General features: G+C 36.0%; 1 protein-coding gene across 5 annotated transcripts in view; it reads left to right on the forward strand.

Moving 5' to 3' along the window:
- The window catches only part of CWC27 (CWC27 spliceosome associated cyclophilin), a 140,524-nt gene that overhangs the window by 44,315 nt on the left and 69,503 nt on the right, over positions 1–26,706 (forward strand). The window contains exons 11-12 of one of the 5 annotated variants that reach the window (XM_050716425.1): positions 688–750; positions 1,605–1,758. The exons of the other annotated variants lie outside the window; for them this stretch is intronic. Of the exons in view, the coding sequence (XP_050572382.1) occupies positions 688–750; positions 1,605–1,743 (202 nt within the window). The 3' untranslated portion in view covers positions 1,744–1,758. Of the gene's footprint in view, positions 1–687; positions 751–1,604; positions 1,759–26,706 lie in introns of those variants that run through there. 5 annotated transcript variants of the gene reach the window in all.

A 26,706-nucleotide genomic window follows, 5' to 3' on the forward strand; every position in this document is an offset into this window, starting at 1 on the left:
AATACTTTATTTTTCTGAGGGAGGCCATACACTTAATGCTAAGGATAGCATGATTCATTTATTATTTTCAGAATAATATAGGTTTTTCTGTATTCTTTACCGTAATAACATTCATTTTAAACAAAAAAATAATCCCAGACATGCTCTTTGTAGAGTTAATGATTGGCAGTAACTTTAAAGCTGTCTATACTATATTAAACACAAACCCAGATTGTTTGGGCACAAAACCCAGAATCCCAGCACTGAGATTTTTCTTGGCTAAGCATCAAAGCGTGTTAATAGGTGTAGTGTTAGCCTGGGACAAAGACTGGATTGTTACTGTGGTATATTTCATCCTGCTGCTACTTGGCAAGAGTCAGCGTATTTTTAGGTGAAGTTTGTGTGTGCGTTTGTCTAGTCACCTGGAAAAAAGGATGCGTAGATGACCCGTGAAAATGCAGTTAGCATGATGGAAGGTGAGAATGTGTAATCCTTATTACACAGTGAATTGTTAGCAGTATATCGTGGGCAAGATATCATTTCAAAGCACTGGAGTGCTCTCAATTGTTTGGCTGAACATGTGATTTTTTCCTTTTTTTTTTTTTTTTTTTTTTTTGTAACATAACAAGAGGGATTTAACAGTGGTATAGCTATGTACTTTTTAATTGCTAAATGTTCATGCTCCATTTCCTTTCTTTGTCTCAACAGAGTTGAGAAGCATGGGAAGAGACATTTTGAGGGTCTTGTTTCTAATACAGAATACATTTTTTGGTAAATATGATCAGTACGTCTTAAAGTTATACTGCAGTGAAGGATGACTACAGTATGTTAAAACATTTTCTTTATTCTTCACATCTGCTGTTTGTCTCTAGAGAGTCAAGTCATGTTATAATTTAATATTTTTACTATTTTACATGCCTCACTAGAAGGCAAAATAGGTAGTAGATATTTTTAATATACTTTAGAACAAGTCACCTTGGTTATCAGATTCTGGTTTTGGAATCTATATTTAGTAATGTTGCATAAATAAAAAGAAGTGAAATTCAGTTACTGCCTAAAAGGTTGTTACATTTTTTATAGCAATAGTTAACCTTATGTAATGGTTAATAGTTAGTAGTTTGCTGATAGCAAAACAAAATAAAATTATCACCTCTGTGATTTGGGCAGAGTTTATTCGGGAACCTTTCAGACAGTAATGATAACTGCTACTAAGCTGTTTACTGTATCACAGGTCCTCCCGCCTGCCCCAGTGTAGCTACTACACTGTGTTAATAAACTGGCACATTTGATATGCTTTTGCATCCTGTTTTGTAATGCTTAACACACCGATCATTTTTTGCGTACATATCATCGCTGAGTTTTACGCAAGTCCATTCGTCACTTGTTGTCAGGTGGGATAATAAATTTTCCCTTTTTTGGGGAGGTGGGGTGGGATGGAGAATCTTAGGAAATTGTTGCCTTTTTAAGCCAATTTTCTCTACAAATCAAAGCATAAGGAGCATTTAAATCTGGATTTCAGTGTTACTTTAGAGATGAGCTTGATATAAATTACTGTGTAAATCAACAGAGTTATTCAGTTGTAAACTTCTTTCAAAGTTTTTTTTTTTCTTCACTTGGGTTAACAGGGGAGCTCAGCTTTCTTTCACTGGAAGCAATGAAGTGCAGGACGATCACCTTTTTCTTGTGCATCTTTTATCTTTGTTATCCGTTGCTGAAAGCACTTACCCCCTTTTCTGCATTCTTCTTCTACAGATATATAGATAGCCTTTCCAAAACAAGACACCTGGAAAGGAGAACATTTCATTTACTGCTGCATATGTTCAGCAACAACACTTTTTGATTCTTTGCCACTAGCTGAATTATAATCAACAAAATTTTTGCTCCTTTCCCTTTTGTTGGTAGGCTTCTACTCAGCTTTCAGTCCAGTATCACTTTGCTTTAACAGTTGGGCCTACTGAATATCACTTATATTCTTCTTTCCTTTGTAAATATTTCATTTTCAATTTTCTTTGTTGGCTGTTCCTCACAGGAATTTACGTTACTTTTTTTGGGTGGGGGGGATTGCAGCTGGCAGTCTGTTAAATCGTAGTTGAAATCTACCACAGAATATTTACTCTGATTAAAGAAATCTTTTAATATTGAAGTGGGGGTTATACGTCAGCTTTTCTAAGTCACTTTGACAATTTTATGTTAAATTGTGTCAGTTCTTAAGTACAATAATTTCTGTACAAAGGTATGTTTAGTATTTGTGAGTGCATTTGTATCTACAAAAAGTACCAGCAGCCTACCTTAGTTTTATGTTTTTCATATTTTAAGAGGACATTTTCACGTTTTTTCACAGATAAATTTATATTAATTATCAATAGTTAGCTGCATTGGTACCTGCATACTTCTGGTGGATATTGCATGAATTGTAGAGGTTTTATTTCCGGAATGCTACTTCAGGTTAAATGATTCTTCATAAATTTTCCTTCGATGTCTCTACCAATCTAATTCACAATTTTGTTGAAGGCATTTAGTATTCTAGCTTAGGAGAAAACTTGATCCTTACATTTAAACACAAAAAAAAAAGATAGTATTTTTTAGAACTGAAGACAAGAATATACTATATTGACCCTCACTTTTCCAAGTAGAAGCTTTGTAAATATAAATATGCATTTTTACTATTAGGAATCTAACCTCCATTGTTAATATTTACCAAAAAGAAAAAAAAAAAAAAGGAATGAAAGAAAGAAAAGCAAACCAGACAGTAAGCATTACACTGTTCTTGTAGTCTTTATCCTTTCTTTAACACTTCCAGGTATTGCTGAAGAGATCATGGTGGACTGTGTTTAATAGGTTAGCATTCCTGGCCTAAATTCTGCAGTGAAGTTCACAAATCCATACTTGAAAAAGGTTTTCAGTTGCTCTTTATGATTTATTCAGTGATAAATGTGCTGTTTCTTCACAGTCGTGAACTTCCAGAATGAGAAGGCTATGGCTGTGCTTTAATTCAAAATTATATAACAGATTCTATGGAAGTTAAAGCAATGAATATGTACTACAGTTTCTCCCATAAACAGCCCAATTTTTATGGTAAATGGTAGCAGCTGCAATTTCAGCCTGTGTTTTCTTAGTATCTTACTACTAGTTGATGAATTTTCACAAACATATTGTTAAATATGTGCTACTTCTGCAAAAACTCTCATAAAAAAAATCAGTTGCTCAATTTTTATGCAAAATTAGTCTGTAATATTTTCATAATAAAGTGTCAACAATTTTAGGCTTTATATTCTTTTTGTGAATGTATCTTTGCTGTTGTGATTATGTTTTCGTAAGGAATTTGGAGTTTGGGTGGGTTTTTTCCCCTCAGTTTCTTCTCTGGAGAGTACTTGCTAGAAATGAGTGGTAGGCTGCATAATTTTCTGCAGCTTGAATTTTTGTATATTACTGTAGATGCAGGAGTTTTATTTGAGAACAATGGAGTAAAACATGTCACTTTAAAGCTAGATCCTCTAACCTCTTGCTGCAAGTGTCATGATTTCTGTAATTAATAGTCTTACTAGCTCACTGAGTAAATTCAGTAAAACTGACTAAACATGGTAATAAGCTTTACAATAAGTTTTAGGAGCTATGTTTTAGGGAATGAACTTCTGAGGTTCATTGCTGGGCAGACTTTTTATTGGTCAAGAGTCAAGAATATGTACAAACTGAAATACTCCCTTTTTGATCAGAATCCCTTGCACATAATTAAGGCAAAGCTATGTAAATAAAATGGATTGTTTTTGACAAAAAGCACTGTGTTGTTTTATTTAGCAACTGTAACTTTAATGAGTTTCAGTGCTTGTGTTCCATAGAGAGTGTATACAAACTGATTTCTGTTTCTTGTGATCACTTGACTTTAAAGTAAGTTTAAGTATGGAGAGCACAGTAGAGTTTCACGTTAATTATAAGCAAGAGAAACTATTTTAGATGTTTTATAATAAATGTATTTCATGAAAATTACCAACAAAAGCACTTGTATTGTTTAGTTCTGCAATAAGATCTAAGATGTATTAAACAAGATTCGGAACAGAATTTGTGTCGGCAGGAATAAAGAAAACGCAACTTGAGTCCTTATAAGGGTATATCTGCTTCTAATGAGAAGAAGCTGTTTATCTAATGAAAATGGAAAACATCCAAAAAGCCTGGACTTTCAGAGGATAAGACAGAAAAGACTGCTATGATTATTTAATCCAGTATTTTACCTAACAGAGCACACAAGACTGTGAAATTCTTTTATCTCACTCTTATCTTTTGGAGGAAAAATATACCTTTTCAGTGTTGAAAGATACCCCACTAAAATTTATTTGGTTAATTGCTGTTCTCATTAAAGAAATAAAAATAGGGCTTTTTTTCAGTCTGCCTTTTGTCTTGCTTCATCTTGTGGCCATTAGACTCTTGTCCACTTTTGTTGCTAGCCTTCTGTTAGCACATCCATCTTTGCTTGCAAATTGTGACCAAATCACCCCTGAACTTTGTTTGATAAATTGAGTAGATTGAGCATTAACCTTTCCTTTTGAGGCATTTTACTTCTCCCCATGCTTTGTCATGTGTAAACTTGGTCAGAAATCATTCTGTTTTGTTCTTTCACATGAGATGGTTCTTTTTCTTATGTTCATAAATAGTAAAAGTAAAATTTTACTAAGTTAAAATTAGTAAAATTAATTACGTTTATTTTGTGGTTCTATGTTAATGGCTGTCTTTTTTTTCTTAAGAACAGGTTATTGGTGTCAGGATTATAATAATCTAAGATATATTTTCTAGTTGTAAATATTAATATGCCATTACAGTCATTTTCTCCCTCCTCTATTCCCTCACTTCTCTGTAATTTCCATTCTCTTTTGTTATTCACAATCAGCATTCAGAAATCTATTTTTAAGCTTGTTTTTTCTAAAAATCTTGAACGCAAATTGCCTGATCCTGTTGCTTTTTTGTACTGCTTAATTTTAGTAGCTGTGCTTTCCATTCTGAGGGGTAACTAAAGAAGACAGTAAAAATGTATCAACTCCACATATCATATCTGGCTTTCTTGGAGAACAGAGCTATTGAATCACTTCTTTTCTACGTTGTTAGTCTTCTCTGTATTTTAGACTTTAATCCCTAACTTAAAAATAAAATTCAGAATTTTTTTTCTATATGTGGTCAAAGATGCACACCTGTATAACTTTACCTGTCTATTGCCATAAATAAATGTACAGCAGTTATTTAATGATCACTATTCTGTTTAAAAATATTTTTACCCTGTTACAATAACCTCTCTGAGGCCAAATTAAGACTTTTTTCATTTTTGATACCATTTTTATTCAGGCATAAACAAGTCACAGTATTTTGATGTTGACAGACCAAATGATACAGATTACACAACAGTTAAATGAACCTGTTTCAAAGGTATTGAGCTAAAGTGGTACTTCTGTATTTGCTTCGCAAAGAACACTAGGAACTCTCTCAGGATACTGGTAAATATAATATCGAGGTACACAAGTGTCTCTTCAGGAGCCAGCCTTGATTAAATATGTGTGATACTGCATTAGCCTGACAGGTCGTGTTGGAGCTGAGTTGATAACCATGAAGTTAGCTGTCTCTGCACCAAGTTTGTGTGCTTGGAACACAAGGAGGGCGGCATGACAGACCTGGCCTGGGACAGAACAAGTTGTTGTGAGAGTTTTATTTTTTCTGGTTTCTGTCTTACTAAAGCAATCTTTACGCTTTTCAGACTTCATCTGTCTCTGGAGATGGCTGTTACATATGAGTCTTGTCAGGCTGTTGTGTTCACACATGTATTGTCTGACAAGATGTTTTGTGAGCTGCTACTGGTTTCTTACAGTTCTTCACATCAACAGTTGCTAATACTGGGTTGGACTAGTAAACCATGACATGCCCCCAGTTGTGTCCGTGTGATCAGAAGGGAGTGGATTTTGTAGTATGCCCCTTGTTTGTGTCCAGGCTTCAGAAGAGTACGTATCTGCAGCTTGCTGCTTCTGTGACTCTGGGGGAGATTCCAGACCATGCATCCCCCTTTACTGAACTGATTGCACCACTCTCTGCATTATATCTGAGTTGTTCCAAGTTGTTGTCTATTGACTGCTATGTGGTCTTAAAATGAGTGGTATTTTAACAAACTACATACTTTTTTAATATATTGCTAAGTACTTTATGTATATACCCTTAGAGATAACTGTAAGCTACAAGCACATCTTTACCTTTGATGGGCTGTTCGTGGTCCAGAAAATCTGGTAACTGCTACCTAGTGTGCAGTATGGCAGCATTCTTTTTTTGTGTGTGTGAAAAATAAAATATATACCCACCTCAAAGTTAGAGTTTAACATATATTAATCCACTACGAAGACATGAGACATGGAGATTGATGCAAAATAATATGCAGTTATCTTGCCAATGCAGACTTGCAAAAGAGGCACTTTAAAAAGATGAAGCAGTAGTGATCTTGATGGGCCAAGTTGATAGTGATGCATGTCCTCAGATAAGCAGATCTTTACTTCTTTCCAACATGTTCTGTCTCAAATTATAACAAGAAAGACAAAACTAGGAAACTTCTAATCACTGCAAGTTACGCGCTAACTAGTATTAGGAAAGGGCTGTTGATAGGATTATTGACTGATGTAGTTTTGAGCTGTGTCTCAAACTGATTTGGACCACCATGGGAGGGAAATGTAGTTGATCGAACACCATATTCTAAATGGTAATATTAAAATATTTTTTCAGACTCATTGCTAAATAAGTACTTGGCTATACAGCAACTACTTGGTTTCTTGTATCTTTTTTTGATCAATTTAAACTGACATATAATTCTCATCAATTTTTATTAGTTCTTACTGCGTACTTGAAAATTTGTGATCCTCTCAGTAAAAGGGTTAATGCATATTGTTTCACAACTTCCCAAGCTGGAGAACAGCAAAGCATACCATAGTCAAAGTCGGATAATTTCACAGTAAAATCATTCTTTAATGAGAAATATGTCAGCAGCACAGAGCTTTTGAAGTTCTTCTTGAGTTTGGCTGATAAGCAGTCATACTGAGCTCATTGATGGAAAAGCATCATTTGCTGAACAAGCGTTATGCTTAAGACTGGAAGTCACAGTTACGTCATTGCTTGGTTAATTGGCTGCACCTGTCACTTGTTAACAGCTCTAATCCAGTAGCCTCTGAACCACGTGTTGAAAGGTCAGCAGGACCAGGAAAGAGCCTGGTGCACTGGGAGACATTGTTAGATGTAATCTTAGTTTGGCAACCTGTTGTGCTTGTTAAAATCAAATTGTCACTTTTCAGTTCATGACGTGAGCTTCTCAAAATGAGAATGTTGCAAATAACTTGAAAGTACAAGTAAATGATTCTTTTAATTAAGCATTGTCTTGAATGAATGCTATTTTTTTACGTGTTAATTTTTAAGTTTGTCTTTTGTAACGAAAAATTCTTTACAGATTTGTTCTCCTTGAAGACAGTGTCATAGAAAATATAAATAAAAAATTCATATGTAACCAGGGAAAACATATTTAGCAATGTTTTGTGTGTGTATGCATATACATACACATTTATTAGTATTCAGATGTCTGTTCTGTATCAGAGTTTTAAGTTCTCTGGTGTCTCAGGTGCTTATCACTGTGCTGCTTTTTATCATGTGATCCTATCTGGGGGATTCATTTTTCACTATAGCAATTGTATACGAGTAATTATGTTTGTATTACCTGCTATGTATATACTTATAGTATCCTTTAATTCTAGTATGTTTTTCAGCTAGTTAGAGGGCTTTTAGTTCTTTGGTACGTCTTCAAAATACTTGATTTCTACATATGTTTATATCATGTATGAATTCTGAAAATATGTCTGAGTATCTTAGACTCTGGAATTTGAGATAACTCATATGCTTTGCAATTTTCATACGTTTTATAATAAGCACGTTTCCTAGTTTGTTTAGACAATTTGAATAAGCTAATTAGATCACATAAGTGCAGAATACTGGTACATCTTTTGTTCCAGAGAGTCCTTACACTGTTAAATGGAAACTAGAAATTTTAAAAGTTTCTAAGTTTAAACATTTTGTAAAATTACATTATAAATATTTTGATCTTTATTCTGTTATAAATTTCAGAAAACTATAAGTAAACAGAAGATGTCATAGAACAGGGTTTTGGTATTGATGGCTATTGCTAACACAATAAGCAAGCTAATGAGTAGTATTTTGCATTACTTGACTGATTCTCTTGTAACATTCTTTATCAAACAGGAATGTTCTTGCTAAGAATCATGATGTGAACCATAATTATGTAATATATATTAATAGATTTGGGGTGCTTAGCTCAATCTAGAAAGTAAGTCTGGTGAGTCCTGTTTAGACTCTCGTTCCTTTTTTTCTTGTTTCTGAATGCATTGCATTAATTTCAGTTGGTGTGATTCAGAATACACAGAAGTTTTTGGTACAACAGTAGATGACAACACATTGTAACATAGATGGCATACAGTAGATTAATAATATTATATTTAAGTAACATGTACATATTGGATATTAATGGTCTTCAAATATAGTACCCTGGCTACCTCCCTTAAAAATTTAATACAGTGCTGTTAAGTCACTAATTAAAGAATTCTGCCTGGATAAACTGGTAAATTCAGGATTTCACTTTAGAGGATAGGATGTGATTTGTCCTTTCCATAGGCACTTTGCAGAATTTGAAATTTTTCCTTAAGTGTTTCAGTAGGATTTTTCATTTGTTTGTTCACATTTCTGAAGCTTTAAGGAACAAGGTTAGTTGCCACTATTCTGTGTCACTGGAAATAATGTTACAGGTATCACCTGATCTAACTGAAATGATCCTCATTTTCCTTTAATATAAGTAGGTGTTCCAAATGAAGACGCTTCAAGCAAAAATGTCAGCTCTGTCTTCCTTATTGAGCTGAAATGACATTGTCTTCTCAGAAAACACGAGAGGAGGGTGAGTGGGGACAATAAGGAGAGAAGCATGTCAGTAGTAATACGCAAGAAGAATGTGGTAGACAGAAATAGGAGTTTGAAGATGTGAAAAGAATACAAGGATCAGGGAGGAAGGAATTTGTAAGAGTGGTAGGATTAGACTGTGATGGGTTGTGAGAGAATGAATAAGGAAATTCAAGTGACTGGAAGGATAGAATGGAAATGGATAGATAATGGTGAGTCTGACTGAAGGTACAATGAGTTTATTGTCATTCTTTTTCTCACATGCACAGTATGGAGATGCATCTCCTGGCCCTGTGGGACACAAAAAGAGGAAGGGAATAAGTCAGTTGGTTTTTCATGATGGAATTCAAATCTGAATATTAATTGAGAGATGATTAAATCTAATTTGGAAGTAGTTGATTGTAAATAAAATAGAGACTATTTCTGAATGCACTTGCATTAAATTCTATCATAGAACAAGTGCATCTGATACGTTATTTCTGAAAACGTTCAGCAAGTGGTAGCAGTGACTTTTAAAATAGCATGTCATTATTACAGAAATAGCATTATGGTAGTTGTTTTTTTTTTAAGTATATATATATTGTAATTAGTTCACTATACATGGAGTACATGGAGTAGATGATCTTAGAATCATAGAATGGTTTGGATTGGAAGCAGCCTTAAAGATCATCTAGTTTAAGCCCCTCTTCCCCCCTGCCATGGGCAGGGATGCCACCCACTAGACCAAGTTGCACAGAGCCCCATCCAGCCTGGCCTTGAGCACTTCCAGGGATAGGGCATCCACAGCTTCTGTGGGCAATCTGTTCCAGAGCCTCACCACCCTCACAGTAAAGAATTTCCTCCTTGTATCTAATGTATCTGCCCTCTTTTAGTTGAAAGTCATTACCCTTTGTCCTATCACTCCATACCCTGACAAAGAGTCCCTCCCCAGCTTTCTTGTAAGCCCCCTTTAGGTACTGGAAGGCTGCTATAATGTCTCCTTCAAACTTTCTCTTCTTCAAGGTGAACAGCCCCAACTCTCTCAGCCTGTCTTCACCAAGAGGTGCTCCAGCCCCTTCATCATCCTTGTGGCCCTCCTCTGAACTCGGCATCAACTGGTCCGTGTCCTTCTTATGTTGGGAGCCACATACCTGGATGAAGTACTCTAGGTGGGGACTGACAAGAGCAGAGTAGAGGGGGAGAATCACTTCACTTGATCTACTGGCCACGCTTCTTTTGATGCAGCCTAGGATACTATTGACTTTCTGGGCTGCAAGCTTACGTTGCTAGCTCATATTGACTTGACAGCTCAGCAACCAACATGCCCAAGTCCTTCTTCTCAGGGCTGCTCTCAATTCATTCTTTGCCCAGCCTCTATTTGTGCTTGGAATTGCCCTTACAAGATGCAGGACCTTGCACTTGGCCTTGTTGAACTGCGTGAGGTTTGTGCGGGCCAACTCTTGAGCCTGTCAAGATCTCCCTGGATGGCATCCCTTCCCTCCAGCGCATTGACCGCACCACATAGCTTGGTGTCATTGGCAAACTTGGTGAGGGTGCACTCGATCCCACTGCCAAAGTCACCAACAAAGATGTTGGATAGCACCAGTCCTTATACCTGTCCCTGAGGAATGCCACTTGTCACTGGTCTCTACCTGGACATCCATCTGTTGACCACAACTCTGAGTGCAACAATCCAGCCAATCATTGAGGATCAATGAGTCTAATTCCTGGCTCCACACAGGACAACCAAAAAATCAAGCCAGATGACTGAGAGCATTGTCCAATACTTCTGGAACTTCGTCATGGCACTGAGCCTGCCATCTTCCCTGGGGAATCCTGTTCCAGTGCCCAACACCCTCTCTCTTGGTGAAGAACCTTTTCCTAATAGCCAACCTGAACCTTCCTTGATGCAGCTTCATGCTATTCCCTCGGGTCCTGTCACTGTCCCCAGAGAGCAGAGCTCAGCACCTGCCCTTCCGTTCCCCTTGTGAGGAAGCTGCAGACCGCCATGAGGCCTCCCCTCCACCTCCTCTTCTCTAGGCTGACCAAACCAAGTGACTTTGCTGCTCCTAATACATCTTGCCCCCTAGACCCTTCACCACCTGTGCTGCCCTCCTTTGGGTGTTCTTTAATAGTTTTAGGTCCTTGTTATATTGTGGTGTCCAGAACTGCACGCAGTACTCAAGGTGACACTACACCAGCGTGTAGATTGGGACAATCCCTTCCCTCAACCAGCTAGCAATGCTGTTTGATGCATCCTGGGATACAGTTCACCCTTTTGACTGCCACGGCACACTGTTGACTCATGTTCAGCTTGCTGTCAATGAGAGTCCCTAGATCCATTTCCATGGGCCTGCCCTGCATCCACTTGTCCCCTAGTCTGTACATATATCCAGGGTTGTCCTGTCCCACATGCAGAATCCAGCTCTTGTTAAACCTCATATGGTTGGGGATTGCCCAGCCCTCTAATTTGTCAAGATCTCTCTTAAAAGCCTCTCTACGCTTGAGGAAATCAACAGCTCCTCCTAATTTATTATCATTTGCAAATTTACTTAGTATGCATTCAAGTCCTGTGTCCAGATCATTTATATAAATATTAAAGAGAACTGGCCCTAATGTGGAGCCCTGCTGAACCCCACTATTGATTGGCCGTAAGCGTGATGTAACACCATTTACCATGACCCTTTGAGTCTAACGCATCAGCTAATGATAGTAAATCAATAAACTGTTGCCATTTTTGTTTTAGTAGAAAATATAGGGCCATGTTAATTTTTACGAATGTTTGCCCATGTAACAACAGAATTCTCAAACAAGTAAGTTTTATGTCTGTTTTATCAACTAGAACACAAAATGCTGAAAAAAATTCTTCTACAGTGTACTGAGGTCGGGCCCAGAAAGTAGTGGTGAACGGAGTGAAATCCAGCAGGCGACTGGTCACCAGTGGTGTTCCCCAGGGGTCAGTGGTAGGGCCCCTCCTCTTTAACATCTGTATTGATGATTTGGATGAGGGAATTGAGTGCACCCTCAGTAAGTCTGCAGATGACACCAAGCTGGGGGGAAGTGTCAATCTGCCAGAGGGTAGGAAGGCCCTGCAGAGGGACCTGGACAGGATGGGTCGATGGGCAGAGACCAATGGGATGAGGTTCAACATGGCTAAGTGCTGGGTCCTGCACTTTGGCCACAACAACCCCACGCAGTGCTACAGGCTTGGGGCAGAGTTGCTGGAAAGATGTGCAGAGGAAAAGGATCTGGAAGTGCTGGTCAATGCTCACCTGAACATGAGCCAGCAGTGTGCCCAGGTGGCCAAGAAGGCCAATGGCATTCTGGCTTGTATCAGGAACAGTGTAGCCAGCAGGACCAGGAGGTGATAGTCCCCCTGTACTCAGCTCTGGTGAGGCTGCCCCTCATGTACTGTGTTCAGCTTTGGGCCCCTCACTACAAGAAGGACATCGAGGCCCTGGAGCGTGTCCAGAGAAGGGCTGCGAAGCTGGTGAAGGGCCTGGAACACAAGTCCTATGGGGAGTGGCTGAGGGCACTGGGGTTGTTTAGTCTGGAGAAGAGGAGGCTCAGGGGAGACCTTACTGCTCTCTACAACTCCCTGAAAGGAAGGTGTGGGGAGCTGGGGATCGGCCTCTTCTTGCAGAGAGCTAGTGATAGGACTAGAGGGAATGGCCTCAAGTTGTGCCAGAGGAGGTTCAGGTTGGAAATGAGGAGACATTTCTTCTCAGAAGGAGCAGTGAGGCATTGGAACGGGTTGCCCAGGGAGGTGGTGGAGTCACCGTCCCTGGGGGTGTTTAAGGAAAGGTTGGACGTGGTGCTTAGGGACATGGTTTAGTGGGTGATATTGGTGGTAGGGTGATGGTTGGACCAGATGATCTTGGAGGTCTTTTCCAACCTTTATGATTCTATGATCCGCAGGAAAAGAGGATGAACTTAGTATGTTCAGCTTCCTCTGAACTGAAACTTTTTATCATTCTAAATGCATGTTTATGAAAAACTCAAACCGACAGCTACTTCAAAACTTACTGAGGGATATTAATTACAATTTAGTTCAGAATAATTTGTTGATTTCTTCATTAATGAAGATGCAATCCAGGTTTTGTATTTGATAGTTGTTTTATGTACTTCTTTCTTTTTTTTTCCTCTTAACATTGAACAAGTTACTGTTCATTCAATAACAGCCCTAGGCAAACAGTTACTAGACCATCTCTTAGGTAAGTTGTTAACTTTTTTTATTTTAAGATATAACACCTGAAGCTAGCCACTTCGTTAAAGTATCCTAAAAAAAAAAGAGGGGGAGTACTTTAAGTTTAAAAAGTAAACAAGAAAATTACTTCTGACCCCTAAAATGCAAATTTGTATATCAGGATTATTGTATGTTTGAGCTTAGAGTAATCCTTCTTAAAGTATTGTGTTGTTTTTCTTTTTCATTTGCAGAACTGCTTGAAAGAAAAATAAATCTTTGATTGCTTAAAATAGCTGTATTTTTTATGTCATGGCCTCTCTTGTATTTCATGCTAATGGTACTAACTTTGTGATAAATATTTTTAATGGAAAATGTCATTGAATGAAATGTGGCAATGATCTTTAACTGCTATAAAAATGTAGAAGTTGGATTAAAAGTAAATTATTATTTTTATAAAAACAAAAAGCACATGATTCAATGAAAGCATTCTTTTTAGTGGAAGTTGTGTTTTGTTTTGTTTTGTTTTGTTTTTAATTGCCCTTCAGTTTTTCTTTCCTCCCCCTGAAAGTACAATTGTAGTTGATGGAATTTTATCAGGATAATTTTATCAGGATTTTAAAGCAACAGTGGAACACCATCCTATACTCTTTCTGTATAACTGAATTCACACTTCTTGGAGGGGAAAAAAAGTCATATGCCTACCAGGAAAACAATATTTATGTTGTTTTTTCTATGAATCAAAAGCCAATAGTGCTTTTAAAAGAGTATCATTGATACTAAAATTGTTAGAACCTTCTTGCTTAACAATTCTGTAACAAAGTTGGTCAAAATTATGATTGTCTTTAATGAGAGATGATTTTTTAGTCACATAATATGGATTGCTCTCCAAGTGAGGTTTCTGGGATGTCCCTCATATCCTGTATGTAATTTGTGTAGTTAGAGGCTTCTCTTGTGAAATTTCCAGTGACCAGGCTAAAGAGGAACTGTTGCTGACAGTTATATGTGAGTAGATGTTGGATTCTCCCACTTTTAAAGTTTGAGGAAAAAGATGAGCACATTCCATTCAATTTGTTCAAAGTCATACAAAATAGTTCTGTCTGTTTTGGTCCATTGTGGATATTAATGTAATATAGAAGCAAAACTTATTTAGAGGTGTAGTTGTTGCTGTTTTCTGATGAAAAGTATAAAGGATTAAGTAGCTGTTCTCATAGCTCTGTTTTCAATAAGGTATATTGGGAAAGGAATATTGGGGGGAGAAAATGTGTTCATGGGTGTCTGTGTTTTCATTCAAGTACTTCCTCCCCAGATTCACTGCCTGGTAACCTTTAGGTTCACTATGTTGTGTTTTCTTTTTCATTGACTGATGAAATGGTAGTTTCTGCCTGTTGATGGAAAAGGACTATTTTGAATGGTGGCTATTTTTCTATTAACCTTAGACCCTCCTGGCTAGAGGATCAGCTTGCGAAGGTAAAGTGTCAATGTTCTCTGTTGTTTATGGGAATAACTTGCTGGCAAATTATAGCAGTATGAAAAGCCCTAAGGGGGTGAAGGTGGGAAAAGCTATATCATCCTTCATGTATTGCTCAGCAGAATTCTCATTTAGAAGCTAATTAATCTATTGGTACAATCAGTACATACTGGGAAGTATGAACCCTAAATGAATCTCGCATAGTAAATATTACTTATTTGTACTGTTATGTTTTATAAAATAATTCTTGAAACATTTACAAATCGTAGGATTTTGTTTCTACTCCTCTGCTTTCATATGTTATTTTTTTGATGCCAGAGTGTTAGGCATCCTCTAATCAAGTAGACTGGAAGAAGCTATGTAATATATATTAAATAAGCATATTTCTAGCACTCATAGTCCAACTTGAATGCCAAAAGGCTAAATAATAAGCTCCTCTTTTTATCATGCCTCTAAATCTTTGATTAATACAGTTCTTACATTCAAGTTAACTGTAGATAAGGTTTGATGCCATCATTGTTTCATTCAAGGTTTGCTAGAATACATATATATAAATATGTAACAAGTATTCGTTGTGATTAATATAGTGTTGTTTATGAGCATGCATTTTTATATCTCTGGGAAAAAAATGTACTGTGGGTTTCTTGAAACATTTTAGTATGTATTGAAGTTTGGAATTCCCAGTTTGGTATTTCAGCCTTGCTGTAATGTATGTGCTTAGAAATTTTATAACAAATGTTGAAACTGTTAATTTGCCATTACACACAATAGATACACAACCAGCATGAGGTGAAAGTCCAAAATGTTAGGAACTAAAAGTTTAATATTATTTGTGAAGATGTACTTCTAAACTTCATATCACATATGAAGAAAATATGATAAATGTAATTTGCTCTGTCTTGAGTGATTTATTTTTTTTAATTATATAAAATCATCACTTTACAATTTTTGATCATTCATTTCTGTCCTGAAAAACTTTAGTAAGTGTATATTGTACTGAAATTGGTGAACTGTAGATGTTCTGTTATGTGTCTGGGCAATTTTTCAAGAGTAAGAAAAGTCTTGTCACATGGAGTGAACAAATGTGCTGAATAACAGAATTCATCTCTTACATTTTAAGTTCCCACTATGGCTGTACAGGCAGTTTCATAGCCCTGTATTTGGTTACATTTGTGAAACTGCATTAAGTTTGTGAAACTAGCCCTTACTTTTCAATCCAAATCATGTGTATTGTAATCTAAATGAGTGGAATGAAAATTACCTTATTTTAGAGTACTTGCAGATGAATGTGTTACACAGCTTCCATTTTTTTTGTGAATATTTTGTCTTCCTGGAACATTAGGACTCAGTCTTAAAGTATGTGGGTTGAATACCAATCTTTAATCAAATAAGAAAAATTGTTTAGGCTTGTACCTGAAGGTTCAAGTCATTCTTTAGTCTTCTGCTTGAGGGCCTGGCTAAACAGGTGAATATAAAACAGTATATATAAACAGATCTATAATTCTTGTGTGGTTAGTTTCACTCTAGTGAAACTGTTTTTTCTGGCGTAGGTTCATTGAAACTTTTTAGAGCTTTGCCATGAGAGAACTTTTTGCTGTTTTCCAAAAAATGAGTGCACCCATATGAGGAATATACGTTGTAATAGCAGTGGTCAGTTGTAGACTAGGCCCCTGTTCTGTGCAAAATCCTTTAATTCCCTTTTTCTGGCTATGCAGAGAGAAGTTCTAATACAGTCTTTCATTGACTTTTAATACTGATTTGAAAATATTTTCTGCTGTTCTCTCCTTTATGTGACCAAAATGACATAACCAATCCTATCTCTATGCCCAAAGAATGGAGGAGGTCTCTTCCATCTGCCAGGAGAGTATCTCAAAAACTGTAGTTATGGGAACTCTGAGCTGATTTCCTCAAATATGCAGGTTCCTGCATTGCCAGAGGAAAGGTTTTTGCATACCAGCTGAGATTTATTTATTTTTTTAATGAAGCATCCTCTACCAGAGCAGAGTCAATCATCTTAAATTTTGCAAGCTCAACAATACATACTGTCCACACCATTCAAAATTGTTGCCATTCCCTTCCAGGACAAAAGATTCAGTATCATTTCACTAGATGTTTAATTGGTCATTCTGATACTAGACAAGAAATATCAAAGTATTCTTTCCAAGCCCTTTTCTCCCTTTTCTAAGTGTGCTCCCTTACACTTTCTTCTCATGCTTAATTTCAGTCATGGCTATATCAGTTTACAGTTTGAAGCCTTAGCATTGCCAGAAAAGAAAAAAACTCATTTTCAAAATGAGTACTTAAATGGAGTTAAGGAGGACTATTGCTGTTGGAAAAATGTCTTGAGGAACTCTCAACAGCAGTAAAAGTTTTAGCTTCTGTAGTTCATGTTTCATAGTATAACAATGTATTTCGTATCCTAAGGTCTTTTTCTATAATCTGTAATTTTTCTTCTCATAAATCAGCCAAGAAACTTATTTTATGCCCGCATTGATAAAAAGTAATATGTATAATAATATATATCTTAATATATAAGATATATATATATCTTTCATTCTTAGTTATCTAAAATTAAAGAAAATAGGTTTTCTATTGATACATGTCATTTATATTTATTGTAAAGGAAAAAGGATTTTTTCAAAAATAAAATAATTTTTCAGTAATCAAGGTGTGATATACGTGCAATTAAGTGAACTTCCCAATAGCATATATTCACTATACAAGTATTAATCATGTATATGTCTTCTCTGAGTCTTTTGGTTGTATACTAAAGAGTATGTTCTCTTTAGGCATATAGAAACCAAACAAAGTAAATCTGGCAAATGGCATAAATTAGCTTACTGCTAATGAAGTTTTAAAGAATGACCTAAAAATATAAACATTAGAGTGATAACCAGATTACTCATGAAAACATGAACATGAAAATTTATTTGGTAATTCCATGTAAAATGATTAGCAGGTCTCCAGTTTTACAGGCAGGATTCATTTTCATATTTATGATTATTCGCTCCTGCTTGCACATCTCTACCATTGTTTAGCCCTCACCTTAATCCCAATGACTTATTTCACTTTTCTGTCAGACAATTAACTGCGCAAAAGCTATAAAAAAGCATGCTTTTGGAAGGAATTTACAAACACCAGAGGGGCAAGAAAGGGAATAAGGCTGCCTAAACTAGAAGTTGTGGTAGAGGAAGGAGGAGAAGATTAGGAGGGAACATTAGTACAAGAACTGTTTTTCACTGTTAGTGGACAGTTAAATCAGCTGAGCTATTCCTGAGACCTTCATAAATGCATATTGGTAAATCTAATCTGTTTTATTTTTGTTTTGTTTTGTTTTGTTTTAGTATTTCATGATCTTGTTTTTCAGCTGTTAAATTATATTAAAAGCATATTCAGTATTTTCCTGTTTTCTTAACTTTACCTTTCCATTAAATCTTCATTACAGTTACAGATAGAGATGTTCTTTAACTGTGAATGAGTGATCTGCACTATTGTGATGTTATGGTAGAAAATCTTTGTTGAAAATATTAAATAGTATGATTGCTGTAGAGTTGGTGCAATTGGAGTACCCACCCTGGAAAAGAAGAGGAATGGCAGACAAGTTATTTTGTTATGGGAAACCCTAACAAATGTACAGTTACGTCTCCCTACTGCATCTGCCAGTCCTGCAATAGTAGGATACAATAGCATCTTCTGGGAAAGATGGAAGCCTTCAGCTTCTCATAGGAACTTGTGAGAGAATAATATCCTTGAATTTTTTTAGAAATTATATCCTTATTGACGTGTGGGACATGAAAATGAGGGACATTCTTGTTAGAATCTGAGAGGCCTTATATTTCATGATTTGTTGCTGATAATGAAATCTTCTACTTCAGTATGCGTGAAAGTACATAAAAGTGAAAGTGAAGCTTATATGGTCAAAGTTTTGTCACTTCTACAAAGATGTTTCTGTCAATTCTTCCAATAGTGAGGACGATAACCTAATGCAGAATAGCAAATTTCTTCCCATTGTTTCCTTGGGAACTTACTTTATTTGATGAATTTGTCATGCTGAATTCAAATACATCATCAGATGCTTTCCTTCCTTAAGGCATGTTTTCTGGGACTTGCATGGCATTGATTCTGCTTACTCTTTAAGGTTCAGGTGGGCCTGAAATTAACTGAAGAACGTTTTGTGTTTTTTATTTTGTCCTACACAGTTCATTTCCTTGTCTCCCTTAGAGTGCTTTGAACAGAAAACTGGACAAGTTACTTGTAGAAAATTATGTTTTCTTGTCTGTTGCATACCTACTGTTGTAGCTTTGCTTTTTGAGCAGTATGCCACTGAGAGATCTTACTGTCCCACTTTTCATATCTGCATAGTTCATTTCTGTGTCCCAGTTTTGTCTCTCTCCCGTTTAATTTTTCAGTCTGAGATGCTTTCTAGAATTAAGCTGGTGTTGAGCACTGTCACTTTTCTTCTTTCATCCTCTTCCTCGTGCCTCTCTCCATTTCATTATATTGTCCACTGCTTGGACTGATTTAAGATTTTAAATATATGGTACTACAAATTTTAAGTATTTTCATTGTTTTAATTCTGCCAAAGGTTTTATTTGTTTGTTTTTAACGGCACGACATTTTAAAACCTGATTTATTTCATATTGATTGCTTGGAAAATATGCCAGAAATGAAACTCATGTGCTCTTTTCTTTTCAAGCTTTAAGCAGTTCTAACAAGTAAAACAAGAAAAAAATCCCTAATGCAAAATGAACCATATTATGCCCTCTAACTCACCCTCTACAGAATAGTCTAGGGTTACATGAACTTTTTGTGGGTCCATCAATAAAACTGCATTTTTGTCATGGCTGTCATAAGAGTTATGGATTTCATGATTTTCAAGTTCTTTAAAAAAAATATCCGTGACTTTTGACATTGTGGGTTTTTGCATGTGTGTGGGAGGATGTGATGGTAAACAATTTGAACCATTTTCAGTGAGAACTTTCCGAGCTGCCAAGTTCAGCTTTGAGCTCCATGGGAAGCAAGTGGAGAACAGGAGCTCAGCAGCAGTTCTGCAATGACACACAGGATTAGGCATGTGAACTCTCAGTGAGAACTTTTAGTTCTTCCAGAGGTAGCTATGCTTCCACTTCCTCAGGAGGGTGCTTTTTTAATACTGTTTTGTTTGTTTGATTTTTGATTGTTATTTAATACTGTTACTTAGGAAGTGCTATACAATAGCTATATAGCAATTCCTGTTGCCCATAAGGATGCAGTTCTCAGACCAAACTCTATTCCATTTTTTTCTTGTCTTATTTATTTATTTATTTATTTTGGTGGACTTGAGGACTTGAACTTCGTGATTTAAGAAACAATATGTGGCACGTTGCATTGCATTTCTATAATCTTTAACCTTCTAGTCTACCTGATGATCTTAGCTTTTAAAAACTATGGGAAGAACTCTTACACGTGGTTTTTGATTATAAACACTTGAATCAATTTCAATACACACTTTTTTCTGTTCTGCTTTGAAAATACGATAAATTAAAATATCAAAAACAGTCATTTTGTGGATTTTGTGGTTCCTGAATTTGGCTGGAACTGAGGTTTGCAAATAACTCTAAGGACATAAATTAAAATTGCATTGGATTAAATAATAGTTTAGAAATTTAATCTGTTTTTACCTTAAATCCCTCCATCCTTCCCACTTGTCTATATATATGTGCCAGTGCATCATAATTTGAAACCTAACAGATTTTTGGATGGCAGACTGGCTTTCAAAATCACTCAAAAATAATATTCAACTAAGATTTGTATTACAGATTTGTCTCAAAGACAGATTTACATTCATGTATGAAATGTTTGCTCTTAATACTCTGTGGCACTTTATAATCTTTGTCTCAAATAACCTATCGTAAAGACTGAAAAGAGATGCAAAACCTCTATGGTTAAACCAGTTACCAGGAGCTATTTTAAACTATGCATGCTTTCTCTTTAGTGAAGAGAGGTGGGTTGGGTTTTGGTTTGGTTTGGTTTTATGTATGTCTAGATGGACTGAATTCTGCAAATGTGTCACACAACAGTGTTACAGACAGCTTGGGCCACACAAGCTTCCACTTTTAGAGAAGAGCACTGCCTTTGAGTTTTAGTTATGAAAGTCCATCTTTTTCTGTTCATTTTATTAAATTAATTGGTATTTGTGTAACTTTGTGTCAGTATAACAGACACAGTTAACATAAGGAGCTGTATTGTATTACTACTGTCAGAAAAATGCATGATCTTCAGATACTAATGACTTTTAATAAAGGGGCATGAAATAATTTTTTGTTCTTAGTTTCTTAAAGGTCAGAAAGCATATTAGGTTATGTAATCTCACTTCTTTCATACCACACATTCACTGTCACAGTTACCCACACTGAAATCAATAATTTCATGTTTTAGTCATGTTAATAACTGATACCTACCAGTGAAAGTTGTCACCAGCACACAAACATAGTATAATAAAAAAAATTAAGATTTGCCCAAGTTAGCTTGCAATCTGTAGTAAGAATGTGAACTCCCAACATCTCATGTCAGCTGGACTTGTGGAGGAACTCTCTTGTGATACCCAGTTAGGTATTTTCAGTTTTTATCTCAAGATTTATCATAGCATCATCAAGGTTGGCAAAGACCTTCAGGATCATCAAGTCCAACGATTAACCTGACCTGTCAAGTCCCATCACTAATCCATGTCCCTTAGCACCACATCCACACACCTCTCTTAAATAATTCCAGGGTGGGGAACTCCAGCATTTCCCTGGGCAGCCTGTTCCAATGTTTGACCACCCTCTGTATGAAGAAATTATTACTGATATTCAATCTAAACCACCCTTGGCTCAGCTTGAGGCCATTTCCTTGTTTCCTGTTACTTGTCACTTGAGACCAACAACCTCTTTGCTGCAGCCTTGTCTCAGGTAGTTGTAGAGGGGGGTGATGTCTCCCTCAGCCTCCTTTTCTACAGCCTAAACAGCCCCAGTTCCCTCAGCCGCTCCTCATAAGTCTTGTTTTCTAGTCCCTTCACCAGCTTCATTGTTCTTCACTGCACACACTCAAGCAGCTCTATATAGAAAGGATGTTTTTTTGTACTACCTGAGGTGGAGCCCCTCTGATTCTCTGTCGCTATTTTTTTTCAGTCACTTAAGAAAGTTCTCCAACAAATTGTGTATAATTGGGATAAAAATATTTCTAGTCCTTGTTTGTGTAGTATCCTATTTGATTATCACCACTGTCTTAATTCAGAATGGCTAATGGCATGAGCATGTTAGAACTGCAACCCTTATGCTTCTCACCATGGACAGTAAAGTGTGCACTGAGAATGGAGATCCATTTGTTTGTTAATGAGCTGTTAAAACAGATCAAAGGCAAATGCTATATTCTTAAGATAGCACAGTTTCTGTGTATTCTTATGTCATGTGGGAAGTGATTTTAATAAATACACACTGCCAGGAAGATCTTGGGTAAACAAAGGCATATTCTATTTGCTCACAGAGGCACATTAAAGAATCTAGCAACTAGGTATAAAAGGGAACTTCCAATTCCCTCAGAGCAGGTCCCTGCAGATACTGAGCTACACAATCCCTATCATGAATTTAATAAGCATGTGTTGGTTTTGTTGTATTTTTGTTTTTCTTTTCATTAATTTAGATAGGTTCCACCACATACATACATTTTCTCTGTTATATCTGGATCTGGATATTTTTCTTTTTGTCATGTAAGATTTTTAGTTAGTTTTTTTCAGAGTTTTTCATCTAGAAATGTGATAGATGGCTACGTTCCCTTTCCCAAGCAAACAAGCTGATTACAAAGCTGTCTTCTGTTCTGCTGCTTCTCTCATCTTTACTGGGCCTGCTTCTCAAAATACCTCCTTTGCTGTAGAAATACCTCCTTTGCACTTTTCGCCTAGAAGCCTACCATTTCCTTCAGAATATCTGAAAAATAAAATAGATTGATATGTTCCATTCTTAGTCCATAGTTTGTGAGTGACATCAGTGAATTAGATGAGACACAAAAACATCTTAAAAAACAGAGGCAGACATATTTTCTTCTTAATTTGCTACTAATATGTTTGTGATTATTTGTTTCTTTGTTTTTCTAATACAGTGACTTGTTTTTGTGAAGTTTAACATTCCACTTTGACTCAGAGTTCAGCTTAGACACAGGAATATTTCTGCCATTCAATATGTCAGATTCATACAGAGGATATAGAGTTCTATCTGTTTGTTAAAAAAATTATATCTGTCTCTAAAAAAAAAGTCTACTGTGCATTCATAAAATGTTTAGTTCGGGAATAATGACTAATGATTTAATAAAAATAAATAAATTTACTAGCAGTCATCATTATAAAGACAAATATTTTTCACATATCCTTCACAGATTACAGAGTCTTTGGGAAGGCTGGAAGAGCGTACTTCCTTGTTGGTCTGCATGACTCTGGCATTAGCTCAAGTAGGCAGGGGGTTTATTAAATTTGCCCAAATATTTGAGCTCAAATATTCTAAAACAGCTTTGGAAAGTACAGCAGTTCCAAGAGATTTTCATCATATTTTCTCTCCAGTTCTTTGAGGAAACTATCCAAAACTACAACATTAGAGTAGACTGTGATGTCTCCATGAATAAATGAGTAAGTGGTGCCTGATTCTATCACCTCCATACTAATGATTGTTCAAAGAGGACAGTATGTGACAAAGACTTTGGTCAAAAATCTACTATTTACATGTTTCATCTTTACACAAAGGTCTGTGTTATGATTTATGAATCTTAGTTAAGTTTGGGCACTATAGATTTTTGAATGCTTGGCAAGAAAATGTGTTTATTTTGGCTAAGAGTATGGAAACATATGAAACTTCCCTTTTTCCCATCGTATAAACTAGAAATAGAAAAAAGTAGCATGGGTATTTGGAGCTATTAGATCATCTAGTCTGACCGTCTGTATTTCATGGTTTGTCCAACTTACCCATATTGTAAGTCCAGTAATTTGTGTTTTGTCAAGACAGGATTTGTGTTCAGTTGTAGAATACTTTTTGGAGAAGCATCTAGTCTTCATGTGAAAAAAAGAAAATGTGGAGAACATACTTCTTCTAGTGATTAGTTCTATCTCCTGTGAAACATTTGTGCCAAATTTGGTACCAGGAACTATATATTTTTTTTCTTTACTCTGGAAGGTCCTTCTCAATTCTCAATTTGTAGACTTAAACTGCTTGTCTTCTCAAATTTTTGACTGATTTTTTGGAAAGACAGGAAGGGCAGCCAGTCTTACATTCATTATTCAAGGCGTTTTTTCCAATTGCTGATCAGTTTTTCAGCCTACTTAAAACAATATGCTCATTAGCGAAGACCTGTTTTCCATAAACTTCTTTAATAACTGGAGTTTTGATACTTTGTTATTTATAAAGCACTTTTTTTCTCATTTTTTCTTGTAATCAGTAGATTGTTAATACCAACAAAATGGCTAATTGGTCTAAAAAATAAACCTGGATAATTCTAAATTTGCATTGCAAACATGGTATTGTCAGTCTTCTAGTATTCCTGTGGCAAACTGAAAGATGAGAAGACAGACACTCTGGCAGCTAAGCCTTTTACAAATTGACAGTTGACAGAATAAAATGTACTTACTGTTTTTCTAAATGATGTCTAATGACTTCTGTTACTGCTGATGGCCTGAACCATACTGCAGCATTTTTCTGTGGTATGATACTGTGATTTTGTTTTCTGTTTTTTGTTTGTTTGTTTGTTTGTTTATTTGTTTTGTTTTGTTTTCCAAAGAGGGAGAAAATAGATAGCTATTTTGCCTTTCTCATTGTTATGTATGTTGCACTTTTCAGTTTTAGTTGCTGACTTTGCCTGTGAATGTAGTCGGTCTTTCTACCAGTTGTCCTTTTTCTGTGCTGCAGAATTGTGACTTTGGGCCAACTAAATTGCTGTCCTTAAGGACTGTTGGTTTCAATCGCAATTTCTTTGCATTTTAGTGATTGCAGTTTTGTAAAAATTATTCAATCTTCCCATGCATTTATAGTAGTGTTAGAATATTAGCTCAAATGTCATACTCTTTACATATTCTTGTGAGCCGGTTTGCTCTTTGTTTTTTCTTTTTAGTTTGTATTTGGTGGTCTCTAGGCAATCAGTCATAATTCAGTAACTGAGTAATCTTCATCGCTCATAGTGAAGTCCAAAATACTTTGTGTTGCATGCAGTATCTGTGATGGTAGAAGGTCATGTTATATTCCTTAAACTCTTAAACTTTGCTTTCATTGAAGATTTCTGTTTTTTTCTCTTCCTGTCTTATTAACAGGTAATTTTTAAGTGCTATTTTTTTCCTTTCTTTTTCTTTTCTTTTTTTTTTTTTTGAGAAGACATTTATAAGTGGTCTTTTTTGTCAGGATATTCCTGTTGTATTAGCTATCACTGTTCTGCATGTCTAAAGATTTCTTCAGTTCCAGAAGTATTTTAAACTGTTTTCACCCTCTTAACCCTTCTAAACTAGAATTCTGGTTGTTAACTTCCACCCAGAGTTTTCAACACTCCAGTCGTGCATATTGACTCAGTAGCTTTCGGTAATGTCAATTATATCAGTTAGCCAATTATATCAATTAGTGTTGTCTCACTAAGTCCTTGGAATGTGGAATCATACCTACTAGGAATAACAGCATTATATGAAATTCATGTAATCTAAAGACTGAAGGGGTGTATTAGACAGTCTGTCATCATTGGAGGATGCTTCTTACTTTCCTAAAATTATGTTGAGGACAAAAAGTTCATAGTAATGGTACTTCCATAACTTAATTAAAAACGTTATCTTGCAATTAAAAAATAACCTTTGTGGTTGGTTTTTGTTTTTTTTTTTTTTTTTTTTTTTCAGTAGTTACTAGCAGACTTCCTGGTCAAATAGAAACTGTTTCAGCACTATAGTGGCCTGTTTGTATGTCTGTGCCCTACTCTTCTTTTAGATTGATACGCCCTTACATAAAATCCAGTTTATACAGATTCTTCCAAACAGGAATCTTTTTAAAATCCTGATTTTTTTTTTCTAGTTTTACAAAGAGCTCTTCCAGAAGTGAACTTGCATGCCTTAGCCACCATCTTTTCCACTAGGTTCGCAAACTGTGTATTTAATTGAATCTCTCACTGTTCATCCATAATTCTTCTGTAACTCTTTACATGTCATCAGACTCCTAAAGGGTAAGAAGTGGTTCGTGTACCTGTCAGAAATGCCACTTAATTAACAAGTCGGGGTTATAGTGTTGGGTTTGTTTTTGTTTTTCTTTTCATCCCTATGTGTACGTGGATAAAAGCTGTTTCATTTACACGTCTTCGGAATGTTTTTTCCTCTCTTTTTTTCCCTGCAGTCAAATCATTTCTTAGTCGTCGTTCCAAATTGTTTTTATATATCTACAATACCTAAACTGTTAAAATTTTTATTAACATTTATTATAGATTAATCATGAGTGCATCAGTGCAAATCCTTGGCATCTTGTAATGAAAAGTAACATAGCTGCTTATTGTCTGTTTCCCTCCTTTGGTGCTAAGCATCAGGCTTGCTTAAAATTGGCAGTTCGTATGAGTAGTTTATCACTGGCTTAAACTCTACCCTGGCAGTCAGTTTAAAAACAAAACAAATAAACGAAAACACAAATAAAAAAACCCTGCAAGTGTACAATCTGCAATAATAAAAGTTCTAAAAATGTTTACAAAAATTCACAAAATTATTTACTGTGCTTGAATGGAAGTAGATAATTATTTACATTTTTTATTATAACAGTTGTTTCTACATGTAGTGTATATAGTTTGCCTTTTGGTGGAGACCTAGAATGCTCTGTGCAAATGTTCTGGTGGAAGGTAAAAGCTGCTGACTCATTGAATTAAAGAGGCTAGGCTTTGGGTTATAGGGTAGGAGGAGAGGCTTGTTAAGACTGAAACAGGAGACAGACAAAACAGTGTCCAAGTCTTAGAACTTCTTATGAAATATATAAACATGTACCACAGAATGGAGGTGGGAGAAGGAGTTTGGAGGTATCTCAAGGAAATGAAGTTATAAGGAAAGGATGCATTTTAATGAAAGCTCACTATGTGTGCTGGAAATGTCTTTTATATGCCCCCCCAAGCAGATGAAAGGGTG

This window comes from Cygnus atratus, chromosome Z, assembly GCF_013377495.2.
Source record: "Cygnus atratus isolate AKBS03 ecotype Queensland, Australia chromosome Z, CAtr_DNAZoo_HiC_assembly, whole genome shotgun sequence".
Taxonomy (NCBI): domain Eukaryota; kingdom Metazoa; phylum Chordata; class Aves; order Anseriformes; family Anatidae; genus Cygnus; species Cygnus atratus.